At 34.3% G+C, this 17,836-nt stretch overlaps 1 protein-coding gene across 6 annotated transcripts in view; it reads left to right on the top strand.

Annotated features, from left to right (window-relative positions):
* LOC115214792 (receptor-type tyrosine-protein phosphatase T) overlaps positions 1-6,489 on the top strand; it is a 426,610-nt gene extending 420,121 nt beyond the window's left edge. For all 6 annotated transcript variants that reach the window (XM_036505346.1, XM_036505347.1, XM_036505345.1 and 3 more), the window contains one exon: positions 3,083-6,489. In XM_036505346.1, coding sequence (XP_036361239.1) covers positions 3,083-3,151 — 69 coding nt within the window. In that variant the 3' untranslated portion in view covers positions 3,152-6,489. The remainder of the gene's footprint in view (positions 1-3,082) is intronic.
* The last annotated feature ends 11,347 nt before the right edge of the window (positions 6,490-17,836 follow it).

The following is a 17,836-nucleotide window of genomic DNA, read 5'->3' as shown; positions in this document are numbered from 1 at the left end:
TCGTGTTGCTTATTTTGATTATAATCACCCCACGGATTTTTATGGATAACACCATACAGAATTCTGGTGCATCTAAATTAAGTACCATATTCATTTGAATCTAAATTTTTGCTATATATATGTATGTATAAAAATGTATATATATGTGTATGTATATATGTGTATATATATATGTGTATATATATATATGTGTATATATATATATGTATATGTGTGTGTATGTGTGTATATTTGTGTGTGTGTGTGTCTATGTATGTATGTATGTATGTATATATACACATATATATAAACATATATACACATATATATAAACATATATACACACATATATATACATATATACACATATATATATACATGTATATATATGCATATATATATATATGTGTGTATGTATGTGTATATGTATATGTGTATATGTGTGTATATATGTATATTTATATATAATTAATACTTTTTGCAGCCATAAATTTTCGTCCACCTTAAAATTCTGTCGGAATAAAAAGTTGTAATTAAATCCTTTAGTTCTTACAGGGAATTTAAACCATCGTGGTTGAATTTAATTTAATACAGCCATTTATATAGTTGATAATTTCTTCCTTTTCTTTTAAGTAATTTTTGAATATTTGGGCTGGTCTGAGCATGATTTCTTAAATAAGTAACCATGCAATATTGCATCAGGTTTGGTTAAAGAAATCTCGCCCTGGTATGTGATGTTTTTTTTATTTTTCCCCCGATGTAGGAGTAATTATCGTGATGCACCCTCGTGCACTAAATACGGTAATGAACCCCTGAAATGGCCATAGGGAATGTAAATATGGTTTCTTCTTTTTTGCTTGGACGCTGGCTTTTCATAATGGGTTTTCCCTTATCTTAAAAAGTAATTTTTAATCGAAAAAATTTCTGAACGATGAACTTTTATCTTACCTTATATATATTTATGTTTCCTATTTATATATATATTTTTACATATTTATTCTAGATGTTATAATGTTAAAATATATATATTTTTTAGTCGCTAAAGTATTAATTTTTAATTGCGATAGACTATACTCACACAGTTCTCTTGTATGCTTGTATTAATGAATTATGTTTCATCTGTGATTTTATGCATCTATATTCTATGTGTAAGAAAAAGCATTATGTGATTAAATGTTCGAGATGTGATCTATTACGTGGATGACCTTATATAGATAGTTATAAATATATATATGTACTTATATGTATGTATATCTATGTATACATACGCATGTAAGTATATATATATATATATATTATATATATATATATACACACATATATATATGTGTGTGTATAAATATGTATGTATATATATATATATGTCATCAAAATAAGCAACAAGAATGACTCCAAATTACCGGAGTCATTCGTGTTGCTTATTTTGATTATAATCACCCCACGGATTTTTATGGATAACACCATACAGAATTCTGGTGCATCTAAATTAAGTACCATATTCATTTGAATCTAAATTTTTGCTATATATATGTATGTATAAAAATGTATATATATGTGTATGTATATATGTGTATATATATATGTGTATGTATATATGTGTATATATATATGTGTGTATATATATATATATGTATATGTGTGTGTATGTGTGTATATTTGTGTGTGTGTGTGTCTATGTATGTATGTATGTATGTATATATACACATATATATAAACATATATACACATATATATACATATATACACATATATATATATACATATATACACATATATATATATACATGTATATATATGCATATATATATATATGTGTGTATGTATGTGTATATGTATATGTGTATATGTGTGTATATATGTATATTTATATATAATTAATACTTTTTGCAGCCATAAATTTTCGTCCACCTTAAAATTCTGTCGGAATAAAAAGTTGTAATTAAATCCTTAGTTCTTACAGGGAATTTAAACCATCGTGGTTGAATTTAATTTAATACAGCCATTATATAGTTGATAATTTCTTCCTTTTCTTTTAAGTAATTTTTGAATATTTGGGCTGGTCTGAGCATGATTTCTTAAATAAGTAACCATGCAATATTGCATCAGGTTTGGTTAAAGAAATCTCGCCCTGGTATGTGATGTTTTTTTTATTTTTCCCCCGATGTAGGAGTAATTATCGTGATGCACCCTCGTGCACTAAATACGGTAATGAACCCCTGAAATGGCCATAGGAATGTAAATATGGTTTCTTCTTTTTTGCTTGGACGCTGGCTTTTCATAATGGGTTTTCCCTTATCTTAAAAAGTAATTTTTAATCGAAAAAATTTCTGAACGATGAACTTTTATCTTACCTTATATATATTTATGTTTCCTATTTATATATATATTTTTACATATTTATTCTAGATGTTATAATGTTAAAATATATATATTTTTTAGTCGCTAAAGTATTAATTTTTAATTGCGATAGACTATACTCACACAGTTCTCTTGTATGCTTGTATTAATGAATTATGTTTCATCTGTGATTTTATGCATCTATATTCTATGTGTAAGAAAAAGCATTATGTGATTAAATGTTCGAGATGTGATCTATTACGTGGATGACCTTATATAGATAGTTATAAATATATATATGTACTTATATGTATGTATATCTATGTATACATACGCATGTAAGTATATATATATATATATATATATATATATATGTGTACGTCCTCGAATGTAGACATCTAGAATATCTGCTTAATTTAATTCCGCTAAAAGGTGGTGAACTGGACGACTCGTTAGCACACCGGGCAAAATACTTTACGGTATTTCGTTCGTTTTTTACATTCTGAATTCAAATTCCGCTGAGATCGACTTTGCTTTTCATCCTATCGGTGTAGATAAATTAAATACACTGAGGTCGATGTAATCGGTTATCCCCCCCTGCCCCAAGAAATCAGGACTTGTGCTTTTATTAGAAATTATTTATTTAACTCCACATTTTAGTAAATTGAATTCAATTATTTATTCGTACTACAATCAATATAATGTCTACGAAATCTTTTCCAACAGCTGTAATGTAATTATATATTTCTTTTTTTTTCTTTTTCAGGAGCAGTTTCGATTCTGTCACGACGTAGCCTTGGAATACATACAAGATTGTTATCCAAACTACACGTGACTCTGGCCTCAATAAAGAGTAACTCTGCTTCCTCTCTTCCCGCGCTTCTTCCAAGATGACTGAAAAAGGTTTATGCTGCTGAGAAATAATGGAAAACTGAATAAAAAGTGTATCTAATCTAAAACAATACCAATTACATTTTTATGCAACAAGCCTTCCTATAGACAGTAAAAGGACATATGACAACAATCAAAATAAGTATTACAACAATATTGTTGTGATATTTTCCTCTGGGACAGAAAGGAAATTAATATACATATTCAAATTGAAGAAAGAATATTATTTGACAATATTATGAAATATGTTTTTTTTTCTAACAAGTTTAATAATGCTTTCTTTTTCTACCAAAGGACCACATTTAGAGTGATTAGATTCAATGGAATCCACTATAAGACCAAAATTTATATTGCTTCATCGTAAGTAGCATTCATCCTACACATAAATAGCAGGAGACCAATATTTATTACTTTCTCATTGAAATAATTTATCATCTGTTAAAAAAAACAAAAACTAATTAACAAAACAAACCAAAATAATATAAAATTAGAATGATGAAAAGTCACGAAAGCAGCAAGTTTATTTGTACTAATTTTAAATCGATTACATTTTATTCGAAATGCTAGTAAATCCCACCCAGTTCTGTAAAAAGAAAATTCTAAAAAAACCGCAAAGCTTGTTTTCCCGACCACCATCACCAACAGGAAGTGTGACATGAATAAAAGTTGAAGGAAGAGCAACGTTGAGTTTGTGTTGGATGTATCTCTCTCCAAAACTTTCCAATGTTGGACATCAGTTGCAAGAGCGCACAAAATATTGAGGAAAGCCAAACGTTTATATCAGTCCATGTGTGATTAAAAATACATCAACAAACAAATACATTAAAGAATTGGTGGTGATCAGGGTTATGATGATGATGATGTATGTCGTTAACGATGAAATTTGCTTCACAAGAATGTTATGACAATGTTGATGGCGATGATGATGGTGATGATGATGACAGACAATAATAATAATTTCTTATATCTTTTTAAATTTTATTTTGCTGAAAGATAATGAAAATTGAGTTACGTTTATGATTTTTCTTCCCAACGAATCGAGCTAGCAACTTATGATATTCACAGATCTGTCTGTCTGTCTCTCTCTTTAGTTAATACGAAATATTTTCATGAAAGTAAAACGTTACGTTTCCTGAAATATTTGTAACACTTTCAATAATAGTAGACACGTTAAAAAAGGATCTGTTAAATAAGAACATACCTTTACCTGTTAAACTTGCTTAAGGAAAGGTATTATTATTATCATTTGTATTGTTCCCTTGATAACCATGAGTGATTAATTTTTACATGTTTTTGTTTTTGTCACTGAATTATAGTTACACAAAGGTTTCCTTAAATTCAGGTTTTTCTGAATACTTATATAATGGCATCACCAGCATCACATTTCTCCCACATCACCCTTCACACACGCACTCACACATACATCCTACATATCACATGCGTATTCAATCATATACATGTAGAAATACTTAGAAACGTAATGAAAATCATAGCACAATGATGGAATATATATATATATACACATGTGTATAAATATATGTATATCTATCTATCTATATGCATGGGACTATCTGATACGAGTGTGTGTGACCGTTGATACACACATGTTGACACTCAAAAACAGTGTATGGATGTGTCTAATACTAAATATATTATTTCTGCTTGATAATATTTTAAAGTCTATTCATTTTGTTTTGTCGAGCTCTTATGAATAAACAAATTAAAAAGACATTATGTGAACATAGAAACAGGTATTAAGAACAAAAGAAGGTCATACCAAAATAGTTTCAAATTCCTTCAAATATTGCGATAGCAGGTAACTAGCCTCTAGAACATAGACATCTGTTTATGCTTCTTCTTCTTCTAGTTGTGACTACAAAAATAAACATTTTACAAGTTTATTCATCTCTTCCGTTCGTAAACAGATCACACGCTCGCACATATACGCATATATCTACATATACTTGTATAATTTGCATGTGCTTGATTTTGTCTGTGTGTATAGGAGCAAATGTAAGGATAAGCAAGTCGATGTACAAAAAAACTATTAAATGCATTTAGTACAATGCATATAAAAAAAGTCCGACTTGCACAGAATAGAAATGATATCAGGAATTAAAGGGAATTTGATCTCTTACTCAACTCTTAATAATCACTTATATTCTATGTAAGCCGGACATTTCTTATGTGTATACATATGTACGTTTTTTGTATTAAACATATTTAATATTTTTGTATATCGACTCGCCCATCCTTACGTTTATTCCTCTACCTGCTCGAGCACTACAAAAGCTTGCTCTATACAGAGGATACGTGTCTAATCTATAAACTATACAGACATACACACACACACACATATATATATATATATGAATAGATAGCTAGGTAGGTATAGCAATGTTCGTATGTATTCAGTAAGAGAGAGACAGATAGGCAGAGAGAATGGGAATTCTATGTAGAAATGAACGGAAAGTGCACGCAATACTTCCTATAAAATTTTTACTTTTATGACGATAATAAATAATTAACAGTATGTAATTGAAAGCCACCCCACATCACCACATGGTCTGTGATATCACAGATGTCTTTCATGTATCACAATTCAAATACTTGTCACTATCGAATCCAGTTTTATTGGTTGTTTGCATGAGAGCTTTCAGAGTTGAAGTTTGATTAGGGTTTGAAAAGCGTTGCAGTTTGGACGTAAGACGGGCTGCAATAGTTCTATGGAGTCTCACCAGCCACTAACTATATTCATCATTATGGGCGGTGTCTGGTGTTTTGCCAATTTTGGGAATTTGCATAGTTCAGATCGAAGTGTTAAACGGCTAACATACATCTTCGACATGTGATAACGCTTAGATTTTACCTCGGATGTACAGCTGAATTGTGTCAATAACTGAAACTTTCCTGAATAAAATGGAGCTTACTCTTTCTTCACTCCAGAATATGGGAAATCTGTCAACAATATTTCATGTTATAACATGGCGTTTATATAAATATATATATACACCTATATATGTGTCTGCGTAAATGTGTACATATACACACAAACATATATGTCCATACACGTATGTACGTACATGTATGTCATATATATGTTTGTTTCCTATGTGATATACCAAAAGGTTTTAGCCGTCATTGCGTTCGGAAATTGAATAAATTCACTAAATACAAAAAAATAGACGTAATCACCTGTCATGTTTATAGAATCTCACTTCAGACAGTATATGTCTTTCTCTCTCTCTCTCTCTCTATATATATATATATATATATACAATTGAAAAACAAGAAAAGGAAAAGCAAAAAGAAAAATATATATTATATATGTATATACATGTGTATATATATATATATACAAACACACGCATCTCTATACATATGTTATATGCATAGATATATGTATGTATATATTATAGATATATTTCTATATATATTATATACACGTATATATATATATTTCTATATAAATATATACACGTATATATATACACACACATATATATATATATATATATATATATATATATGTACATGGTGACGCACACTCATATATGCTTATGTATATAAAACTTCCCAGATTGTTTCTCTGAATTTCTTGGTGCTGATCTTCGACGGAAAATGAAGTATTTGTATTAATATGATGATAATGAAGAATTTATTATAAGCGCATATCCTCAACTAGTTCTAAGGAGTTTGTCCACTTAATGATATTGGTAAAGTTTTGGAGATATAGGATAATGTTGGGTAATTCGAGTAATTGTTTGCAGAAGTATTACAATATGTAGAAAATATAAAATAATATAGAAATAAATTTTGGAAAATAAATGACGTTTCTGGATATTTCAGAGAACGCAATATAAATATTTCTAAATTGTTTTATTTACCAATAAATTCTTAAATAAATGCGTTACGGAAGAGCAAAGAAAGAATGGCGAAAGAAAATTAAGGAAATTTGAATGATATTGAAAGGTCGCCAATGGTGGTAAATCTGGTGACACAGAAATATAACGTATTTATTTATACACGTAATTTATATTTTCTGCAAATTTTTATATTTATGCTAATAGTTATTAAGTTTAACTAACAATATATTGAATTTCCAGGGCTGCAAAAGAGCCTCATTGAAGAGTGTGTGTGTGTTTTTGTCAAAAAATTCCAAAAAGTGATTTCATAGATTCGTATTGTACTATTAAATTCCACTTTTCATTCAAAGATCAGCAACATTAAAACCAGAGTAAGAACTTGTGAAAATTTCAAGTTCAAAGCTAATCTAGAATTTCAATTTTAGCATTCATTACAATATATATAACACTTAATTATACACATATATATATATATATATAAACATATATATATGTGCGTGCGTGTATGTCCATCGGTGTGACTATGCATAGCTCACATATATCAACGTATACATACATATATATATATACATAACATACGTTTGTAATGATGTCTATAAATGTATGTTGAAAGATATATATTTGAAAGTGCGTGTATGTAAATTTTATATGTGTGTGCATATATATATACTAATTTATGTATATACACATATTTACATATATACGTATGCTGATCATGTGTATGTGTGTGCTAGTGTATCCGTGTATATGTGTGTATATATTATATGTAAATATATTGAAGAAGCGTATAGATACTGAAACACGTATATTTAAATATATAAATACATTAATATATATATTTTCATATACGAACACAAATGGGTGTATACATGCCTCTATGTGTGTGTATTTATATCTGCTTATACATGTATATATTCCTGTATGCTCATGAAAATACGAATATATTTACATATTCATACCTAACTAGATATTGGACATATATATTTCAGATATGAACGTCAGTATATATAATATATATATATATATATATATATGCATAAGTGGAATGTTGACAGATAAATATATATCCGAAGCAATCAAATGCATAGAAGTATGCATAAACCATGAATATTGTCGCTTGTTGTGTTTAAACATCTGTTGTGTATAGAAGTTGATATTACAGATATGCCTTATCATTATTAATTATTTGTTAAGTTTTCTAACTGAATACATATTCATATCTATATGTGTGTATATGCATGCATGTACGTATACATATATATTCACACCGATATATGTGTATATATTATCTTCGGATATGCATATATATATATATAATACTCACATATGCATTATATGCATTCGTGTGTGCATATAAACAAGTTTCTTACCCCTGACTGCAAGTGTTTTCTTCTTCCAGTGACCACACCCCTTGTTATTATTTGTTTCGTTGTTTTGGTTGATGATTCTCTCTCTTAATTGCTTCAGTTCTTCACTTGTTTCATTCATCATCAAAATCATGATTCGAAGCGAGTCTGAGAAAGCCTCTTGGGTGATATCTAGTAAAGTTTTTATCAAGTGAAAGCCGGGTATGTCCGAAAGGAAATCGATACATGAACCACATTGACACATCTACTGATTGATGGTATCAATACATTGTTGCCAAACACAAAACTGATCGGATGATTTCAAAATGAAAACTAAAACAAACAAAAAAAAAGAAAGAAAAAGTTAAATAAAATTAAAAAAAAAATGAAATAATTACAATATTACAAATAACATTATTAATAATAACAATAACTATAATACAAGAAATATTTTTTGTTGAGAATGTTTTCCTTACAAACATGTTATATACGTTCTTGATATACCACGCATGCATTTCATTGAATGTACACCATACAACAGAATAATATTATATTCATTTTGTCAAAATGAAATAAAGATTAACAAATACAAAATTAAGAAACAAATCTATAAATTTTGTTATCTTGTCTTTTTCTAAGATTAAATATTTTGCAGAACAGCTTTATGTGTGCGCGTGTGTGTACTTTATATATGTATAGTGAAGGCTCATGGCTCAGTGGTTATAGTATTCGGCACGCGATCGTAAAGTCATGAGTTCGATTTTATGGTGCTCCAGTCCATTCTGCTGTACCTGTATTTCATAGGTACATTGTTGCTTTTCGAACTGGTGTCGCTAACAACGAAATTTATTTCGCTTACCGGATAATTGTTACACCAGTGATTCTTTTTCAGCCCCTGTTTTGCTGTAGCAGTTACAGCCGAACTTTTGAGCACGAGCCTGCTACAGGATACTTACTGATCATGAAGAAAAAATAATACAGAAAAAATAAGTACAGAAATTAGAAATACGCTGTTAGGCGTAGGAGTGGATGTGCGGTAAGTAGCTTGCTTACCAAACACGTGGTTCCGGGTTCAATCCCACTGAGTGGTACCTTGGACAAGTATCTTCTACTATAGCCTCGGGTCAACCAAAGCCTTGTGAGTGGATTTGGTAGACGGAAACTGAAAGAAGCCCGTCGTGTGTGTGTGTATATATATATATATATATATATGTATGTGTGTGTGTATACGTTTGTGTGTGTGTGCTTACCCCGCCCAACATCGCTTGACAACCGATGATGATGTGTTATGTCCCCGTAACTTAGCGGTTCAGTGAAGAGACCAACAGAATAAGTACTAGACTTACAAAGAATGTCCTGGGGTCGATTTTCTCGACTAAAGGTGATGCTCCAGCATGGCCACAGTGAAATGACTGAAAAACAAGTAAAAGAGTAACTAATCATTATATTCCACTCGCCGATTAATTGCCAAACGAGTCGTTTTTTTTTAATTCCCTTTTTCACTGTATTAGTAGTAGCTGCTTCTCTTTCTCATCACAAATATACCAAAGAGGATGCTTGCCACGAAGACAACGGAAGCAGATTTACGTGTTCAGGTGCAGGAGTGGCTGTGTGGTAAGTAGCTTGTTTACCAACCACATGGCTCTGGGTTCATTCCCACTGCATGGCACTTTGGGCAAGTGTCTTCTACCAAAGCCGACCAAAGTCTTGTGAGAGGATTTTGGTAGACGGAAACTGAAAGAAGCTCGTCGTATATATGTATATATATACGTTTATATATGTGTGCGTGTATGTTTGTGTTTGTCGCCCTAGCATTGCTTGACAACCGATGCTGATGTGTTTATGTCCCCGTCACTTAGCGGTTCGGCAAAAGAGACCGATAGAATAAGTACTGGGCTTACAAAGAATAAGTCCCGGGGTCGAATTGCTCGATTAAAGGCGGTGCTCCAGCATGGCCGCAGTCAAATGACTGAAACAAATAAAAGAGTAAAAGAGCTGTGAAACTTGAGTTCCCGGATGATTTTCGTTTGCTACATGTATAACTACTTTTTTTTTATATATTATACAACTATAGGAGTTATTTTCTGGAAACGAATACCGCAGTTTATAAGACACTCAACGATGTATCAGCTTTAAGTATGGTACAGACATATCTTGTTTTAACTAATAATGTTTGTGTCGCTAGTAACGTATTTTTATTAAACTTGTGCGTAATTGCCAACACCCGTGATTTTTCAGACATTTATTTACTATGTCAGTTATAATCAAATTTGTTTAAGCTTGCGTGTGCCAGTGGCTACGTGCTACTGATGAAGCCAAAGGAAACAAACAAATATCGAGAAATGCCATCAATAATACTCGATAATTTTGGCTTGTTATTGATATATTTCTGTGTATTGACACAGAAAATATATCATTGAGAGAACAGTCCCAACTCCGATCGCCAGTTGAGGATTAAACATGAAAAAGAAGACACATTTTGCATTTTTTTAAGCTAACAACAATTCTTTATTTCCATTCCCGGCTAATGACAACACCAGTGATTACTCAATTATCGTAATACTATAGCAGTAATTGCCAATTATTTTTAGTATGCCGATATTAACTACTGGCGAAGCCCCCACTACAAAGTGACAACATATGTATTTAGCAGTGCTTAAGAATTTTCATTTGCAGTTGTTTTCTATCTTTGTAACACTATGCATCCATACCAGATGGTTTCTTGAGACGATTACTGCAGTTTATGAAGAATCCACGATATATTGAATTTAAGTATGAGACACAGATTACTTTTTTGAACGAGTACTTATTTTATCACTAATGACGAAATTTGATTGTTCTCGCCGGCTAATTGCGAAACCAGTTATCTGCTCATCAATCTTTTACGGTTTGAGTTGTAGTAACATTTTTCTTAGTGTGTCTATGTATCCGTTTGTGAGTGTGTGTATATATGCGAATGTGTGTGTGTGTGTGTGTGACTGCGAATGCATGTATCTATATTAGTGGCGTTATGTTCATGTCAAAGGTGGAGATTCTGTGATGTCTTGGGGTGTTAGGTTTGTGAAATGGATCGCAGAGGTGAGAAGCGTTTGGGCAATAAATTTGGTGATATGGAAGGGAAGAATATGAGAAAGATGAGTTTGCACTTAGTGGAGGGCACACGCTATTAGTTTCAATGTGTGGTTGTAAGGGGCAGAGATGATAGAGGGGTTGATAGTCTTTTTAATAGCTTCTGCCTTAGAGGGACCAGTCCGACATACCACCACAGGCCTCACATTCATACATGATGAGAGTCAAATTTAGCGACCACATTTTAGCTTCCCAAAATAAATAAGAAAGAAAGAAAAGTCTGTCTAAAGACAAGAGGACACGTATTTCTGCCTCAATAGGCGTTTCGCACACACAGACACATATTCAAATTAGTAAAGCCAAATATACTGTATATAATGTGTGTGTATGTGTGTACGTGCGTATGTGTCTGTGTGTGAGTGTGTGAGTGTGTGTGTCTGTGTTAGAACCCATCATAAAATGTTCACTTTCGGAATGTTGAAGTATTGCTTCACCTTCACACAGTCGGCGCTAAGTTCTCTTAGCTCTCTCTCTCTCTCTCCAATAAGTGATTCTCCTTCCATATATAACGTGATAATAGGACACAGTTTCATGACTGTTGAAATATTACACAACGGCAAGCACACATCGCATCTGCATTTAAGAGGCGTGATATTTTCTCCTTTCTTCACAAAATACGACTTCTGACCAAAGAATATATTAGGAAATCTTGGAAACTGTCAATAGATATAAAGTTTTCTTTCTAAACTTTCTGGTTTGTGTCGGCATCACGTACTTTGACGAAGTTTCTAATAAGTAAGTGAGAAGTGTCTATTGTTGATAGTTTGTCAGCCATGTTAAATATGATACTCAAGTCTTTGTGTAGCGAAAATATCCTCTTAGGTTATGATCTCTTATCAAGATTTCTGTCCTTCAGTCTTTGAGATGGCAGCAACTCATACTATTGTTATAAATGTTTTTAAATATAATGCAAAGACGAACACTTTTCTTTTTGCAATAAAACTTCTGTTTCTATAATATATTATTTAGATTCTATTTGTCGAGGAGCGGTGGCACTGCTGAAAGAAATAGGACCCAAACAAGAGACATCAAACAGAAATGTTTAGGGCCATACACTACTGATCATAGATTTCAAAATTTTGGCTAAGGTGGCGCTTGTCGTGGAGGAACTGAATGATGACGCGCAAATGTGCATAATCCCAAGCAGATCAATCCACAACAACCTCCACTTCATGCAATGCATTACAGACAGGGTGAATAAATAAACTGGCATGGGTGGGGCCATGACTAATTTGGATCAGTCGAAAGCCTTCGAAATGGTCGACATCAATACTTGGTGGTCGTTCTCACGACAGTCGGTTTCGGTCCTGTTTTCCGTGGCTGAATCGCTACAATCTACATCGACATCTGCTCGGTTGCTCGGGCGGATTGTTACCTATCGGAATCATTCAGCATTATGCGTTCAGTTCCTCAAGGGTGTCCGTTTCCATCTCTTTGGTGTGTTCTGGATCTAGGATCACTACTGAGGAAATTTGAGGGATCGTGAGGCATCCCGCACGAACTAGCGCGTGGGAGAACCGTGTCGGCATACGAGGCGGTGACAGGAGCAAAGATTTACTAAGAAATATCAGTGGGCTTGCAGCTCGGTACTTGGAAAGGCACGTCTATGCAGAGTAATTTACATCGTGGGATGCTGGACGGAGTGATCAGTTAAATTGCTTGGGGTCTAGTTTGGTTCACACCTCCAGACGGTAAAGAGCTGCGACAAAGTAACGGGCGGGGTGGCCAATTTACCTCAGAGAAGGCTTCCCTCAAGGTTCGGGTAGAGTTAACGAATGCTTACATCGCCTCCGTCGTATATTACCACCTGACCATCTTTCTTTGCTCGAGATTACGTCTCAAAAAACTTGAGCGCGTATTCTTTAGAAGGGACGCGTTCCACTGGTCAGGCGCTCCATTTGCTGTCAACACCCACTGAATGGAGGACTGAGTATGTTGTAGCTGCTGATGCGCAGACATGCACTGAGGCTGCGATATCACCAGTGCTTCCTAGACGACGAGCAGGTGTGGCCACCGTTTGTCAGACAGGATTTTCTACATCTCGTCTCTTTGCAGTCCTGGATCAAGCGTAGATCGAGGCAGGATGCCTGGCACCTAGAGTGTGATCAGGCGCTCACAATCTTCTGCCAGTCGAGCAATACAGTCGGAATGCAACGACATTTTCAGGAAGAATCTGGGCGTCGACGAGAATGGGCTGGCTGGTCTATGCCACAGGACTTTCGGGCCATAGCATAAGGATAACTTCCAGAAATCCTTGACCTGGTAGTGCTACTAGGAGCAGGACATTGCCTGTCGGAATAAACTCTATAGGCATGGAAATGTCATTAGCCGGGCTTGTCCGAGGTGCACGCAGAGCGACGAAATTGTTCTGTACGCTCTCGTCCGGTACTCGAGCGTTGCTGACTTGTAGGTTTATGTCGAACACCTGCTGTCGCTTGTAGGACGGATCTGAGTCCATCGTGAAGGTCACTCCGCCGCCTTACTTTGGTCGAGAAGGGCAGACAGTGTTTCTTTGTCTGATGGCCTTAGCGAAAGAGGTTGTGTTGTGGACCAGGTCCAAAGGGCTGAAGCGAGATACTTTCCTCATTGGCCAAGCCGTCATCAACTTGTTCAAATTCCATTTGAAGAGAGGAATGCTGACTCGCAGCAATTTTGTTTAAAAGATGGATGAATGTAGCGCGAATGGGCCGAGTGAATGAGCCTACACTAAACATGTAACTCTAGATCAAGGGTAGGTGAAGAGGAGAAGGCACTTGTCTTAGAGGTCAGGGCGAACGTGATTTCGTGTGGGGGCCTCCACGAACAACCCTTGGAATTTTCTTGAGAATTTTAATTTTTAGAATTTTCATTGTTATTCTTTAAACGTTTCAATCCCATTCTTTTTGTATTATCTTGTACTCTCCCCAAACTTACGTGAACACTCAGTGGATAAAAGATTATTATTATTATTTTGGTTAAATCTTTAGGTAATAATCCTTCCTTCTATAGGCGCAAAGGTTGAAATTTGCGGGGACGCAGAACTTGACCGGTACTTATTTCATCGACCCTGAAAAGATGGCAAACCCAGCTTTGGCACAATTTGAAATCATGGTCTTCAGAAAATATCGCTATTTTATTTTATTTTAATTTACATGTAAAAAATTGCTTTTAAATTCTACGAAAACAACGCAGTTATTCATGGGTTTTAGTCTTATGAATAATTTTCTTCACGAAAATATTTTACTCATTTAAATATTAAAGTGTGTCTAAGTGTTGGCAAACGTATTGTATTCGTTTATTCTTTTACTTGTTGCAGTCATGAGACTGCGGTCATGCTGGGGCATCGCCTTATTTCAACTTTACGAATCGACCCATCATTATTTTTTGAAAGCCATTTACTTATTCTATCGTTCTTTTTTGCCGAACCACTAAGTTACGGGGGCATAAACATATCAACACTGGTTGTCAAGCAGTGGTGGGAGACAAGCACAAAGTCACGCAAACACACACACACAAAGACGAGCTTCTTTCAGTTTCAGTCTACCAAATCCACTCCCCTCACAAGGCTGGGGTCGGCCCAAGTCTAGACACTTGACCAAGGTGCTACGCAGTGGGATTGAACCTGAAACCATGTGGTTAGGAAGCAATGCTGCAATATCAAATATAATTTCATTGTCAATAGGAAAATACTACTTAATGTTTACTTAAAAACAAGACAGCGGTCAACTGTGCCGTTTCCTTCGAACACGAAACAAAAACTGTTCTAGTCATTCCTCAAGCTCCTCATATTTGGTCGCTCTTTTACGAATAAAAAATAATTGAAGCTAATCCAGTTTTGAAAGAAGAAAACATGCATTTTTCACCCCAAAATGAACAAAAGAATATGTACGAAATTCAAAAGAAATCCTATGAGATATTTTCCTTTTCTACAGTTTGTCAACATCAGGATATGGACAATTTAACTTATGAAATAATTGTAATCATTTCTAGAATAAATAACTTTCACTCGGTCTCTAATATTAAAAATTTATTTAAAACTATTTCTGGTCAGAGAACGCAAAATTTACTATTTGTACTCAAAGAATCATGTTGCTGGACAATTTGCATCCTGTAATCTATACAGCACTTGATCGCTGAACAGTGCATTTATATAGAAAAGAGTCCACTGTCCCATTGATGTACACAGAAGAAGCATACAGAAATAGATGTATGATAAATACAAAGCTATAACTGCCAGCAGAGAAAGTTAACTATAAATTTGTTTAACATCCACTTAAGGCAATGCCTTTCAAAATGAGCCACACCACCCAGTCAGAAACAGTGCAAAACGAGTTAGAGAGAGAGTTAGAAATGATAGATGCATCTGTACAGTCTTTTTTTCAGTTTTTCTACAATTTAAATATTAATTTGATAAAATTTGATCATTAATTTAACTTGCTTAATCACAACAACGCCAAAAACAATAAAACAACATCAACAATAATAATAGATTTGAGCATATGAATATATAAGGAAACCCAAATGTATTCGAACTATGTATATATATATATATATATATATATATATATATATATATATATATATAACGGAAAGTTTACGAAAATAAACAAAAGACGAAGGCAGGTGGAGTACAAACAAACAAAGTATTAGTATAGCGCTCAGGAATAGAAATAGAAAAAGTCTTTTACGTTTCGAGCCTACGCTCTTCGACAGAAAGATACACAGAAAAAAAAACAAGGAGAGAAAAAAATGCGTGTAGGAGCTAACGATCTATCATGGCGATCTATCATATATATATATATATATATATATATATTGTAAACAATAAAAATATATTTAAAAGACAGTTAAAATTGTTGCGTATTACCATACATGTGATAAAGATGCCACTGCACCTGTAATAGTAGGCAACGCCCTAACTTGCACACACACACACACGAAGTGGCGTGGAAAAGTTCCCGGACAAGTTATGTTTAATAAAAAAAAAATAACTTATTCATCTTCGAAGTAGTCACTTTGCGTAGCAATACACCAGTCCCAGCGCTCTTGCCATTTTGGGGATCCGACCTATAGAAGTCGTTTTCTGTAAGCGAGTGGAGAACACTTCTGCAATTCGCTCTTCTCCACAACGGTGTTAAAGCGGCGGCCTTTAAGCCGTATTTTCATCTTGGGGAAGAACTGGAAGTCTGCAGGTACCACATCTGACGAATAGGTCGGGTGCAGGAACAATACCATGCTTTTTGGCGAGAAACTCACGCGTGAGGAGATCTCGGTTACAGAATGCATTGTCGTCACGAAGAATCCAATTCGCCACGCTCCAGATATCCGTCACTTTCGCCGAATGTCTTCCCTCAAACGCTTCAAAACGTCACAATAGAACTCCCCATTGACGGTCTGGCACTGGGGCACGAATTCCCGATGCACAATACCACATTTCCGAGGGTGACATTCGTGGTAGGTCTTCTAGATTGATCATCGTCTTCCAGGAACATTCTCCCGCTTTTGAAGCGTCCGTGCCGCTCAAAACATTGCCTCGTCGCCATAAGCTTGGCGAAGCATGCTCAATGTCTCTGTAGCAGACTTCCCAGGTTTAACGCAAAATTTTACGCTGGTTCTATGCTCCAACTTCCAGTCCATGGGGACTACAACATACACGTGATGACAAAAACACAAATTTCACAACTTGTGAATTACAGCGATGTCACTCGGCAACTGCCTCGTAAAGGTCACTAGCTCTCACTGCGCACGCAATCGCGTGCTGCCATCTGCTGGCGCGTTACGGAACTAGTTCGGGAATTTTTAGATACTATATCGTGTGTGTGTGTGTATATATATATATATATATATATATATATATATATATATAGGGGGAGAATTCACGAAAAAAAAAACAAAAGACGAAGACAGGTGGTGTAGAAAACAAACAGATGTATTAGTATAACGCTTGGAAATTGAAAAAGTCTTTAACGTTTCGAGCCTACGCTCTTCCACAGAAAGGAACACAGAAAGAAACAAGGAGAGAAAAAAAATGCGTGTAGTGGCTACCGACCTATCATGGCGAATGCCGAGCAGAAGGGTCACACGGGAGAGCGAAGTAGGGGAGATAAGGAACAGAAAAGTTTAGAAAGTATAAAAATAATATCTCCGTATGTACATATAGTGTATTAAATTATGCTGAATGGTAGGAAAGTGTGACGTTGAAGAAGTATCAGTAAGCAGAGAGGGACGGTAGTTAAAATATTACTGTTGGGTAACTGCGGTCGGTAAAATAATAAAGCCTAGTAACTTCTGCGTTGGCAGTTCTGAGAT

Source organism: Octopus sinensis, linkage group LG8, assembly GCF_006345805.1.
Source record: "Octopus sinensis linkage group LG8, ASM634580v1, whole genome shotgun sequence".
Classification (NCBI taxonomy): Eukaryota; Metazoa; Mollusca; class Cephalopoda; order Octopoda; family Octopodidae; genus Octopus; species Octopus sinensis.
The sequence above is the reverse complement of the archived record's forward strand: the minus strand, read 5'-3'. Positions and strand labels throughout refer to the sequence as shown.